General features: G+C 39.4%; 1 protein-coding gene across 2 annotated transcripts in view; it reads right to left on the bottom strand.

Annotated features, from left to right (window-relative positions):
• Positions 1 to 14,651, bottom strand: part of CARD11 (caspase recruitment domain family member 11) — a 2,459,919-nt gene that overhangs the window by 1,428,928 nt on the left and 1,016,340 nt on the right. For both annotated transcript variants that reach the window (XM_044089102.1, XM_044089103.1), the window contains exon 3: positions 13,071 to 13,208. In XM_044089102.1, coding sequence (XP_043945037.1) covers positions 13,071 to 13,208 — 138 coding nt within the window. The remainder of the gene's footprint in view (positions 1 to 13,070; positions 13,209 to 14,651) is intronic.

Genomic DNA, 14,651 nt, shown 5'->3' with positions numbered 1-14,651 from the left:
ACTCAGAAGGCACATACTTAGTTCTGCTAATGCACACATCACGAGGTAATGAATTTTTACATTGTTAGAAATGACTGACAAATGCAACTACAGCAAAAGCAATCAGCATGTGATCCTCAGCACACATTACCTAAATACCTGTGATCTCAAAGTGTGTATTATGTGAAATCTCCAACCCGACTGTTGTTGTTTAAGTATGTTATGTTGTCACATAACATACTTAAAAGACTGCCATACAACATAGTCCTGTCCTGACATGAGCCGTGCCTGTTGGAGTTAAATTAGGGCTGCTTTGACAATACATCAGCCAAACTGCAGCCTATTACTACACCTATCTTTTAGTTCACTTGTTTTACTGCAGGGACTACTGATTAGCTACGTGGACAATCAGCGGGCAGTGCAAGTAGCTCCCCTTGTTCTGGCGTACCTTTTCCTTTGCTCCACAATTGTATTATCCCCCCCAAAATGCATACGCTTACTTTACGATGGTGAAATGCATACAAAATTACACATCTAAAATGTGCATTTTTAAGCAAATCCCTGAACTAACCCCTGCTAGTGCGAGAGCTCCTTGGAAAATGTTTATCACAGACGTTCATCTTGTTATCAAAAATCTTGTCAATTCTCATCCAAACTCCTGAACTAAGTGGTTTTGAAGTATATTTCCCAGGTCAGTCTTGTTACAGTATACAGCAGTCCTAAGAATCGCACAATTCTTGGAAGTGCCAGGTACTCAGCAGCTTAGCGACGGTCATTCTACTAACTATGAAGCCGATAAAAGGGGTAATCTGAAAAAAAAAATGAATGAGAGCCATGTGCCTCTGTGTGGCGCTGTCGTTTTTCTTCCTTTACAGTTAGACGTAGTCATTCCTCACATTGGGCTTTTCTCAACTACCTTTTGGAGAAATTTTCATTGGTTAAATGCCTAAAATGACAGCAATGGCGGCTTCTGACAAATGCACTACCTATAAACAATTAAATGAAATCTGCTGTCTGCTATTAAATAATACATTTCAGATCAGGAGCTTCTTCCACTCTCTTAGAAACTAGAGCAATGTTAATCTACACAGGTCTCCTTTCAGTCTGTCTGTGGCAGGTATTGTATTTTCAAACTCCACACCCACAACATGAAACAACTTTCAAAATGAGATCAAAAGCACACTGATCTAGGTTATTGTGTCCTCCACTGGTAAACTAGGAAGTGGCAAAAGCTTACCTTATTACAAGATGGTTGCTAGTAACTAATAGTAATGGTAGCTATTTGTTTCTCTACCCCACAGATCCCAGTGAGAGGCAGGTTGACATTTGACTTTCCATAAAGAGGAAAAAAACTTGCTTCCTCAAACCACAAGTATGCGAGTTATGAGACTGACTTGTTCTTGGAGATTAATATAGGAATACAGAACAGAACAAAAGTCTATCAGAAATCATTTTTTTCCACAAGGACATCCTGTCTAGGAATATGTAATTTGAGCTTATATCGGATATGTGCGAAGTTTAGGTCTTACAGTACTTAGAAATGTGGAAGGAAACATTTTGAGACATGCCTCAAAACTCTGGAATAGTAAAATAAAACATTTCAAATACATCTTAAAATTGAAACAAACTATGATTTTAAGATCACTGCAACATTTCGATGCGCATAAAATGAAGGTGCTTTTTTTTACACTTTTATGAAAAAAACAGGAATATATTGGCAGGAAAGAAGTATATTGCAAAGTGCTTGGAGACATTGTAATATAAGCAAACAGCAAATACATATACTTAAAAAGAAGTTTACAAGGCTTGTTGATTTATTTTTTAACCTTTTTATTTACTTAATGTTGAGGGTGCGCTGTGTTAAAATGTACTTTTCCAATACCCATACAATCACGTTCATTAAAGTATACTTGTTAGAATTTGACAGGGGGGGAGGCTTGGGAAAACCTAGATTCAACAAGGGAGCCGAGAATCGAAAAAGTTTGGGAACCACTGGTCTACACCATAAATTCTAGTATTTTTTTCACTATGTTTACAGTATTATTTCTTCACAAAGATAAAAGTAAAGTTTATTTTCTGCAGTCTGTTAAATTGATCTTTGTGCTGAGGGAATTACATTTCACATTCTTATAATTCTTAAAAGCATTCCATTCTGCCAATCAGACAGTACTATGTGTGACTTTTTATGGTACCACTTTACAATTAAATTTTTTATTAAGAAATAATACTTTCACACCACACCAATAGCCGTTACACATGCTGCTTCATGCTTCACCAAAAGCCAGCAACCTAAGTGCTTCAGACGGTGTCCTCCTGTTTTCAGGACTTCCCTTTTTGAAAATATTTAAACTCTTAAGGCACTATTCATGCTCTTTTTCTTCCCTTCTTCACTCCAACATTTATTTTTTTTTCTAATAAATTTTTATTAACATTCCAACATTTATTAAATGAAATGTGGAGACTTAGTGACCAATATAACAACGCCTGTCATACTGCTCAACCTGTTAGTGTAAGGAATCTGGACAATGCTTGACATAATGGGGGGGGAGGCAAAGGCCCCAAAATAGGGACAGATCTTAAATATTGCTCTTATAAACTTAGAAAGCTGTTAGAATAAAAGGATTTGTGTCACAGTGCATTTTCTGAAGGACATAAAGTCTGAAACTCAAATGTATGTCATTATTAGTGACTTCAGTCATCGGATCATCCCAGTGATTTGCCAGAAAAACACAAATTTTATGACGAAAAATCCAAAAAATATGAGACACAAATCTGGACATTCTGCGAAAATCTGGACAGTTGACAGGTATGACGGCTGTTCATCTCTGGCTGAAAGAGATACTGTGTTTTGCCACTAACCACTCCTGTGAAGACAGTTTGTAGATGATTGAAACACTGAGCAGAACTTTACAAAAATAATCTATTAAGTGTTTTTTTTTTTGCCCAAAGTCTCCACAGGCAGTCCATTGTAGAGTACTGCATCCCCAATAACTGCAACAAACTCAAATGTTATCCCCTGTCAAAGAAAGGACACACAGTCTGTACAAAATCCCCATTACTTGGTTTGGCCACAACCTATTATATTTTGGACTGAGACATCAAATAGCACTTTATATGTAGATTTTTCCACAAAGGGGGAGCCATCACTGATCCTGGGAACTATCGCCCTCCTATTAGCCTGACAAGCCTGGTCTGTAAGGCCATGGAACGTATCATCATGGAACTCATAAACAAAGACATTGGTAACCTCCAAACTCTGGACCCCACCCAGTTCGGATTTGAAAAAGGCAGATCATGCCTCCTGAACCTGATTGACTTCTTTGAGGCAGTCACCAAAGCCGTACACAAGGGTGAGGTGGGTCACACAGCCTATCTTGATCTCTCCAAGGCTTTCAACACCATCCCCCATTCTGGAATTATAACTAAACACACTAAACTAGGTATAAATCCCTACATCAAAAGATGGGTTGCCAACTGGCACACTGACAGAACCCACACTGTAGAAGTTGCAGACTCCAAATCTGACTTCAAACTAGTGACAAGTAGAATACCACAGGGTTCAGTCCTGGGACCTCTTCTGCTTGGTATCTACTTCTCTGAAGTACAGGCTAACACAGAAGGTCTTTGGCTAATGAAATTCACAGATGACTGCAAATTAGGAGTGATAGTCGAGTCCCCAAATGATGTGGAAATCCTACAGAAGGGCCTCACTGAGACAGATGTCTGGTGTCAGAGCTATGGCCTCAAGCTCAATGCCAAAAAGTGCACTCATCCCCTTTGGTAAAAACTCTGTACCCATGAACTACCTCATAGGTGACAGTCTACTTAATGCCGAATGTGTGATAAGAGACCTTGGGACCCAGGTGTACAGTAGTCTCTCCTTTGATAATCACATCACCATAGTAGTCAGGAAATCCTTCTACATGGCACACCTAATCACAAAAGGGTGCTCATCCATGAAAAAAGAGGTCATTGTTCCCCCTCTACTCGACACTCATTAGACCCATTATAGAGTACAATGCCCCTTTTGGAATGTACCTCACAAGATATCTGCAGCAGCTGAAAAGGCCACAGAAGTACCTCACAAAAAGGATTACTGGCCTCAAACAGATGCCCTACACTGACCGTCTCAAAAAACTCCAGCTTTACTCCATAGCATATTACCTACTGAGAGGTGATCTCTGCCTAACATATAAAACTATGTCAAACCTAGAGCTGCTGGACATGCTACACCTAAAGAAATCCCAATCTCTCCGAGCTACTCACCCTAGGGACCTAAACCGTATCATCACAATAAACAGAACATGCTGGAGGGATAGATTCCTGTCCCAAAGACTTCCTATAGTCAAGCAAAATTCCTCATTAGCTCTCTTCAAGAAAAATCTTGATGAGTGGATGGGAAATAGGAAATACACCCTGGGGATGACTTTTGTGGCTTTGCTTGACAGGGGCACAGGAAAATAAGTTTCTTGGGTGGGATTAGCCAGGGAACCTTGTTGGCTAGGCTTACTTAGGCCCTTGGGCGGATAGCCTAGGACCTACCTATGAACCTATGTATTCCAAGGTCTAGCAACCTTGGAGTTCATGCTACAGTTAGTAGGCTGTCTTCCCCACCTTAGGTTTGTGGAAGCTAAATACTGAATAAAATTGAAAAGTTCCTTACAGTCAGTGCTAACCAAATAATATTCCAGTGAATAGGTCAGTGATTAAAATGGCCATAATCATGTTAACTGATAACGTTCTTACAGTTTTTCTTTCTATTTTGTACTTTAGATTGTGCATTATTTTATGGCCCTTTTGTGAACAGTCTTTATTCTATCTGTACCCTTGCAATTATGAGGTCTTCAGTGATTTGCACAAACCTGTAACTGAAGTATTGGTGACTTTCAATAAAGAGCCGTTTCTGATCTTATTCGTAACATTCATCTTGCCTTATTTGCCATAATTGCTCACTGCTTGTTTACCTTAGCTCATCAGGCATCACTACTCAGAGCTACAATTCTCTCGTTTCGACTTTTTAATGCTTTCTCTTCCTTCTTTTCTTCATTTCTTTCAGCTACATTATTCTGTGGCATATTAACCTCTTGCTGCAAGCATTCTCTTATAAACTAATTTGCAAACTTTTCTTTCCAGATTTCAAAAGGACGTATAAAGTGCTGAAAAATACCATTCCCACTAATGAGCTCTTTTGCAGTTTTCTGGTAATTATTCTTCCATCTTTCTTACAATCATGTAATCTGTTGCATGTCCAGTGTTTAATTCATATTACTACCCTAGGAACATCTCCAGCACTAACTTGTTCAGTCATTTTTGAGCAATTCCATGGCCACTTCTTTGATAAACTTGAAGAAAAGCTTGTCCATAACACCACTGTGACCTAGTGCCATGTTTCACATGGAAGCAACTATTAGAATATTTTGCAACATCTTCCTTTACTAAAGCCATACTGGCTTGGTTTGTGTTTCCCTAGCCTTTCATTTTTTTTCTAAAATTCTTTCTTCCCATCATATATCCATAATTGCCATCCCTGAAAGAGGTCAGAATGAAAAGTGAATATTTCCCACCTATTTTTCTTTTTCTTCTGTAAAGTTGAATTACTTAGCCTCCTTCCATGATTTCCTAAAAAGTTTTATTATTAGTATTATTAGTTCTCAACTCAGCTCTACAGAATTTCTGCTGTGAATTGCATAAAACACCACTTTTCTCTGCATTATTATTTTTAGACTAAGTCTAGAATAATTTCTTAAGTAAAAGGAATAGCAATTTTATCCTTATTCTGTACACTCCAGCTGCCAATTTCAATCACCTTCCTCTTCTTACAGAGGTAGAGGAAGCATTCATTTCACAGCTCTGCCTTTTAGCATCAGTTTATGCCATCCCTTATTTGTGCTACTTCCTTTCTCTTGTCTTTTTCTGCTCCTCGACGTATTTGTAAAGGTTTTCTATCCTGTACCATTGTACATCGGTTATCTTTACTTCTTAACCGTTTTGTTTTCGGAATGTGTCAGCTCTGTATGAAATTCAGTCTTTTTCCACCTTTGTTTCATTTTACTTCCTAAAGATTGCATGTTTTCATCTTCAGTACCACTGAAAAGTGTGCATATTTTTTAAACAATTAGTTGTGGTGCCCATAATAGAAGATTCAAAGTAGCATTAGCGTTTTTCTGTACTACCTAGAACACCAGTGAGACACTGTCAGATTCTGCCAGTTATAGTTCAAAAAGTCACTTTTTATTGACTTAACTCTAAAGCAAAGCTGAAGGCGAAACACTGATTCACAATGCTCAATGTTAACGTCTTTCAAATCAAACAAACATTGATTCTACAGTCCATTTTTAAGGATGGACAAGGATTTCACCAACTAGTCCTTCAAGACAGCTTGATCTACCAGAAGATTCATGGATGGAGGTGGACAAACTGTTCTAGCCCATGTGTTTTTTTTTAATATCTAGAACACACATGTCATGGCTGATGAATCTCCAGGCTGAAAAACTAGCCTTTCCAAGGGCACATCTCATTAGAAGTCAGGTCATATGTAGGTTGGTGTTCAATATGGTCTGGCAGTGGTCATCTAGACTGGTGTAGAGCAGGTCATCCTGCACACAAGAATGGCTTTAGAAAACATCACTGGCATCACAGGTGTAGGTGAATCTTATCTCTAATGATACAGGGAGACATTTCTTGGTATCCATGTTTGGAAGATCACAGTCATAATAAAAGCCTACTTCAAAAGATAACACTGGATCTAAGACATATGCATCAGATAACTGAGTGCAAATTAGTCTAAAGTCCTTCCTGTAGCCATCTAGCTCTAGTCACTGCAACTTCATTTGTTACCTTCCAACTCTGGCATCACATGACACCAGAAGTGGAAGGCAAGAGCTATGAGTTGTGGCCATCATTTATCAATGGTCCGAACATTTAGTATGCTCGTTCATTTTTCATCATGGTCACTGATGGGCACTCCTTCATATTCCATCATGGTCACTGACAGGCACTCCTTCGTACTGCTGCTATACTCCATCTTTCATCATGGTCACTGATGGGCACTCCTTCATATCGCTGCATCTAGTCCCAGTTCAGCAGTATGTATGAACTTCAAATATACGCACCGAATCCAGCTGCCATGTGGCACACTGCTTGGCAGCGTAGTACACTATCCTCAGCCCTCCATGTGTCTGCTACATCACCCAGCAACTAGCAGGTGGCAATCATGAGATAGTTCTCAAAATAGGTGAAACGGCCTTGCTACTCACTCCCATCTCAACCCACTCTGCTGGATCCTATAGCTGCTGGATTCAAAAGCCAAATCCTAGTCAACAAAGTGGCAATCAGGGCTCTCTTTCTAAATCTGCATCACATAGTCAACCTTCATCAGGCCCAAAGCTAACATTAAGACATGTTCTACCAATCAGAGAGTCCATTCACACTTCATCAGGCCCAAAGCTAACATTAAGACATGTTCTACCAATCAGAGAGTCCATTCACACTTCATCAGGCCCAAAGCTAACATTAAGACATGTTCTACCAATCAGAGAGTCCATTCACACTTCATCAGGCCCAAAGCTAAGACATGTTCTACCAATCAGAGAGTCCATTCACACTTCATCAGGCCCAAAGCTAACATTAAGACATGTTCTACCAATCAGAGAGTCCATTCACACTTCATCAGGCCCAAAGCTAACATTAAGACATGTTCTACCAATCAGAGAGTCCATTCACACTTCATCAGGCCCAAAGCTAACATTAAGACATGTTCTACCAATCAGAGAGTCCATTCACACTTCATCAGGCCCAAAGCTAAGACATGTTCTACCAATCAGAGAGTCCATTCACACTTCATCAGGCCCAAAGCTAACATTAAGACATGTTCTACCAATCAGAGAGTCCATTCACACTTCATCAGGCCCAAAGCTAACATTAAGACATGTTCTACCAATCAGAGAGTCCATTCACACTTCATCAGGCCCAAAGCTAACATTAAGACATGTTCTACCAATCAGAGATTCCATTCACACTTCCTCAGGCCCAAAGCTAACATTAAGACATGTTCTACCAATCAGAGAGTCCACTCACAGAGGCAGTATATTGCTATATACTGCTGTGCCTAGGCTAGAAAACACTTGTGCTTTCCTTGCAGTTCACTCTCCCACCCAAAGGTTGTGCAAGGCAGTGTTTCTACACTCATGCTTGGTATAACAGGATGATAAGGTGACTGTTTATTCCTTACGTGTGTCACTAAACGTGAAGATTCAGATGCTGTCACTGCCATGGCACACTTAAAGCAGATGTACAACTTGATCATGACCTGACTTAATGCTTCCTGACTTTACTCCTCTCTGGTTCTTGCCTCACATTGTGGGAATGACTCCCCTACTGGTCACTGGCTAGGAATCTGCTATAACATGCAAACCTGAATGAGATGAAGAACAGCTTGAACTTTTTCTGGCTAAGCTTATGAGTGGCTAAATTGAAGCTCTACCACTTACAAGTATCCTTTAGTGATATAGTCTGGGCCTAAGCAAAAGTGACCGTTCCTGGGTTTTTACTGATTGGTGACTGAATGGTCACAGAAACTTACAAATGGCCAATGCTATGTAGGGAATGATTGCAGGAACTTTTCAATGACATGTTTAAAGATGAGATCTAAATGCATGTGCAACTAGAAAGGGCTGGGATTTCTAAAGATAGGTGCACCATATTATCCAATACGCAATAGTACATCTTTGTGGGGGAAGGAAGGCATACTTGACTCCAAGCCTGGAGTTTAAGAGCAGAAAACACGAGCTGCTGAATGGTCATCTGAAGGACTTCCCTAGGATCTCAGCTGTAAAAGAACCCCACAACATAAGGTCAGGTAGCATTTCCTGGAGCAAAGAGAAACCATTGAAATAGATGTGCCACCCTCAACTCCACCTTTCTAAACTCGTCACACAACAGCAGTTGATAGCAAGAGTGCTTCTTCTGGACTTCTCACCTCCCAGACCTACATAGGATATAACCCACTGAGAGTGGACTTCAATTCCAGTCTTCTTTCATAGCTGTACATCTAGAAGCACCTCTTGATTTTTCCCTTGTGCTCCCCCTTTCCTGGTTCAAAAGGAACACAGATCACATCTGTATACCAGCATCTCTTTCTTCAACCATTAGTTCTATATATCCATGGTCTTTCTGGAACGTTAGGTCCACCGACCTGTCTTTAGCACAGAAGAGTTAACTTTGCCATCCACATGAAAACTGAATTCATATTCTTGAAGCCAACAAATGAGCACTGCCATCAAAACCAGATTTTTGGCTATGCGGTGAAATAAAACCCACTTCATAATTATCTTGTGAATATTTACTAACAGCAAACTGGTAGTAATTCTGTCACAGTGAATGCACATGCTGTCAAGAGTGAAACTGTGGTCTTCTCAGCTTAAGTTTTCTTCATCTTAAATTTCCCTTTCTCCCAGATGCAGTGTTCTTAGAGCCGCATATATTAAGTAAGGGTGCTCATGGTTGAACCCAACCACATGGGAGGTATGGAACGCTTTGCTATCCACATAATAATCAGAATTAGAATTTCTCCTCAAATTTATTTAGTTTTTTCAAAGTCAGGCAGAATGCAAACTACTGTAATTTGTACGGGTAACATGGAACTGAAGTAGTTCTTATTTCCTCATGTTAATGATCACACCGAGACAATCTTACCTCATTCCCATTAAGTGGTAGCACAATCTGATATTTCTGTGACTGTGTCAGACATAAATGGGTATGGCCACAGTAAAGACTACTGCATGTTGCCAAGTATACTCAGGCAGCATGTAAAAAGTGTGTGAAATACAAGAAGGCAGTAACTCAATGACCTCTGATAAATCAAGGAAGTGACCAGTGTAAATCAAAGGTCAGACAGCAGCTGAAATCTTTAATGAAAACAACAGACAGATCGAGTATGCTGAAAAAATGGGCACAGAGAGGTGGTGGCACCTCAGGCCACAGTGACCAGTACTGCTGACCAGTCCCTTTGTAGAAAATAAAGTAGTTACTATGTAGGCGGACATGTTAAAGACAATCAGTGGTTCCAGTTTGAGGGTGTCATTATTATAGGCAGAGGAGTGGTCATTAGCAGTGACATTTAGCCAGAGTCATCCAACAAAGTGGACATTAATATTTAGAAAGGACTAGCTCACAGCAGTCAGTCAGTACCGTAACAACAACCAGAGAGGTAGAATTTCAGGACAAACAGTTCTCCAGGTCACAAATACTCACATCCTGGAAACGTGCTACTGATGGAAAGTACATAAATGGAATTAGCTGACAAACATAAGCTAGCAACCACAGCTATCTGCATACATAGCTGCTTTTATAGAATAATGACTGATGATACATTATACAAATATGATGATTTTTTTTTTCATCTGGGCTCTACTGCAGCTCCTCAGTGAGACAGATGAACCTTTAAAAGGCAAATACATTATAGGCTGATAGGTTCATATGTTTTTACTAGCCTAACAATCACTGGGGCCCTTACATATGTTCATAGATACTAGGGCCCTTACAAGCCTAGCTAAGCATCCCAAACCACTGGGATCCCAAGTATCATACAGAGGGTGGGGGTGGGGCAAGTTAGTAGGCAGGCAGCTAAGGATTTTAGAGGGGTTGTTAGTTAGGATAATACTTTGCTTACTGAAGGCCTCTGTCTGTAAGGGATATGGGAGCCAGACCAGGGGTAAATTTATGATTTCCCATGCAGTTGTAAAGGTTTTTCCTTTTAGAAGGGTAAGGGATGATTGCCAACCATTTGAATAGAAGTGCAGAGGGGTGTGCAGCTTGCCCCCCTGTAAAAAGAAGTTCAAAGTATAAGAACGATTTTTGAAATTCGCTCTTCTTCTGTGTATTTGGTCTTTTTTTTGGCTTGTCAGCACTTAGCACTTTGAATGATGACACTCCAATAGGGAGTTGGATGAACTCTGTTTTAAATGGATGGGGAACCTATTCCATAGTGTGGGGATACCTTAGGACACATATCTGTCTATCCAGCACATTCTGTTTATGTCACAAGTGAGGTTCAGATCCCCTGTATCTAGTGTTTCTTGTGTTGTTTGTTTTGTGCATGTGCAACAGCTCCATCAGGCTTGAGTCTATGGAAGCCCTGTAAAACAGGCAAAGATGCCCTCTCAGCAGGCTGTAGGAGACTAAATACAGAGAGAGAGCCTTTAGGCAATCAGTGTAGGACACAGTATTCATGACCTGAATTCTCCTGGGGAGAAACCTATGTGGGCATTCCAACTGTTGGAAGTGTCTGGTTAAATGCATGCCAAATGGGGCATTATAAACAATGACAGGTCTTATAAGGGCCAAGTAGAGTGGTACTATAACTTTGTTGGACATAGTTGCCATACCCTTAGCTATAAGCGGGATGACATAGAATGATTTTCTTACTATCTAAGCTAATATGTTGGTCAAAGACCAGATTGCTGTTTACATATGCTCCCAGGACCCTTACTACGGGGTTGACTCTTAGGGGTTTTTTTTATTGGTGGAGTAATTAACTTGGTTGACACTTTCCCAAAGGGCATTATAATGCATTTTATGATATGGAGTTTTAGTCCATGGCTTTGGCACCAGCCATCTGTCTGTGTTAAACCCTTTTGCAAGATGTTGGTGTCTTGAGCGGAATCTTCTTCAACCCAGACAAATGAGCATGGATGTCAAAAACAGATCTTTTGCTATTTGGCTAAGTAAAACGTGGTAAGTAGTTATATTCTGTAACAGAAATTAGACCAAGCTTGTGGTAATGCAGTCACATGTGAAAAAAAATTCTAGACTAAATTAGCTATTTGGATGTTTGCAGAAAATTATCTTGACAGTCAAATGTCTGTCTAAAACTCATGTTGTCAATAAAAACAAACAAATAATGCCTGCTCTGTATTCAAAGTTGTCGACTAGAAATAAGGTGAATAACAAAAAAATGAAAATGACTCCCAGCAGCAAAGTTCACCCTTTATCCATGAATCCTAGTAAACTGTAAATGGTTTAAAGTACAAGGTGTGACATTCACTAGCAGAAATAATTACATTTATTACCTGCAATCCCTCAGTTACTGCAGATTAAACCCTAATATTGCCATTTTTCTGGGTTTCACATCTGCGCCTTTCGCTTTACATACAGTGTGCCGCTAAGGAAATCAATGGCCTAAACAGAAATTCCTAGGCATATCTAAAAGCTAACGGCAATCCATAGTAACAGGAGTGTCTTACTTGTTTAACAAAGACCAAATAATACATTTGTGCATTTATTTGTGCTGGAGACACAAAATGACAAAAAAAATATAAACTCTTTGTTTCAAATTACATATTGCAAAAATAAGGGGAGGTAAAGCTAATATAGATGGTTAACTCTGAAATTTAAGAAAAATTATTTGAAAATGTTATATTTTTTGCTAAGAAGGATGGCAGGATGGTCTTCATAAAAGGAAGTCAAAAGTTAAGAAACGGATACAGGGAAAATGAAGCAAATATTAAGGGGTTATATGTGGTATTATTCACATAAAGTATAAAAATATTAAGGCAGGAAATGAACAAATTAGAGGAGTCAGGCAGCTCTCATCTGCAATAACATCATCTGTGCTTCTGTGCCTACTGTGAAAATTCAACATGCTTTTTATAACAGTGATAATTTTCATACACAGACACTGTGATGCTTCTAAGTGGAACTGTTGCAACTTTTGTGCTATGGGTGAAGCTATATAGCACTTACATGAACCTAGCCTGCAGGAGAAATTACAAAGAGAGTTAAGTTTTGACACTTTTCTCAAAATGTGTAGCATAATGTACTAAAAGACAATATGAAGAAAGATGCAGGACAAATCAAGAGAATCATTAATGCAGTGCTATTGTGCAGGTAATGGGTAGGCTGCAAAGAGCCTGTCACTGAACGAGCCATTATTTTAATGTTCCTGTGTTATAACTGTCATAAACTGTACATTTACCTCAGGTAGTGAAGAAAGCTTAACAGAAAAGTCATTGTGGAACTGACTCCTGATACTATGACTAAATGTAATCGGTAATGTCAGAAGGAAAAGACACTTACGTCTAGCACCTACTCACCTACAATAGTTGAAAACCTACGGGTAGGTTCCTTTCCTGTTACAAGTTTGTACAATTCAGGGTAGTAGAATTCCAAACTTTCAAGAAAAACGACATAGCCTCTCTGACCTTTGGTATGAAGGATGTCCAGTAAGTGACCTATAAGAATAGAAATGTAAGCATAGAAAAAAAACACATTTGGCATTATCTGTACATCTGCAGTTCAGTCTGTCAGCATAAGCTACATTTGTACCCATATGCATGAACAAAAAATATTCACAATGTGGATGTAAATCATTTAGCCATTATTTCTGCAATGGTTTCTTATTACACAACACAGTAGAAAATCAAACACATTTTGGTGCATTTAATTTTAATTCAAATAGTTAATTACTAAACTAAGAAATCCATAATTAAGCCCCCTTCACTAAAAGTAAAATCTTTACTTTCATCTCACTGGATATGTCGATGTTTAGTTCCAATACACTGAAAAAGAACTCACATTTATATTGTTCTGGGTATGTAACCTGGAGATATCAGCTAGTACACTTACAAAGGGTGATGGTCAGTTTTACCAAGTTACATAGCACAGCTCACGATTTTACAAAACTTAAATGTCCTGGTTATCCAACAGCATTGTTGTAACAGGGGACTCTTCTTATCTCGGAGTAGAATTACATCATAGTTGATAATATTACTAGTTTAAGTTAGGGAAAGGCGATGTGCTTCACTGAAGTTTTAGGAATCTATGCCCCAATGAAGAAAACATTTAAAAGATTTAATTTACTGCACTTTAATTGGGTTTGTTTCAGAAGTGAAGGACCATTTGATTCCTAGTTTATCGTTTTATTAGGGCTCCCACTTCATACCCAACTGCCCCTTATAGGCAGTCAAACATTCTGATGGTATTATATTGTAGCTACAGGCAAGTTAAAAGCCAGTGTTACCACAACAGGGAGTGTACTAACAAAGTGCACTGATGCCTCCACTGCGAACATCACATTTGCAGCCACTCTCTCCCATTTATTCTCTTTTCCAACACCTCACCATATTCAACACCTTGCTCTACTTTTCATCTGACCTCCAGTAACTCTCACCCCTTTTTCGCAGAGATGTGTAGTCTTACTTTATGTGGGACTCATTTAAGCAAGCTTTTTTGTCAAAAAGCAAGCACATAAACTGATTTGTAGGAGCGTTTTTGCTAAAGGTAATGCCACACAAGGATAGCCACCTGCAAAGGGATCTATTCATACTGCCATCATCGTTGGATGCAGCCAATACTAATCAGGTCCATAAAGTGTGACAGGGTCAGCAGGTGGGACATGCACCTGGGTAGGAGGGAAGAGGGGAGGTGGACGCTGACATAACATGCTTCTTATGAAGTGGGAGAGAAGGGAAGCAGGGTTGCCTCACCAGTGTGTGTTCTGGTAGGGACAGCTACGATGAACAGATGATGACCAAGTAGGAAAAGGGGGGTGAAGTAGAATGAGGGATACTACAATGGAGTGGCAGAAATCTGGACTTTAACAATAAGGTAATTTCTCATTTTAGTGCAGAAGAGATGGAAGAAATCATGTTATGGACAAGCACAGGTGAATGAAA

The sequence above is a fragment of the Protopterus annectens genome, chromosome 12.part0, assembly GCF_019279795.1.
Source record: "Protopterus annectens isolate FY-2018-M chromosome 12.part0, PAN1.0, whole genome shotgun sequence".
NCBI lineage: Eukaryota > Metazoa > Chordata > Ceratodontiformes > Protopteridae > Protopterus > Protopterus annectens.
The sequence above is the reverse complement of the archived record's forward strand: the minus strand, read 5'-3'. Positions and strand labels throughout refer to the sequence as shown.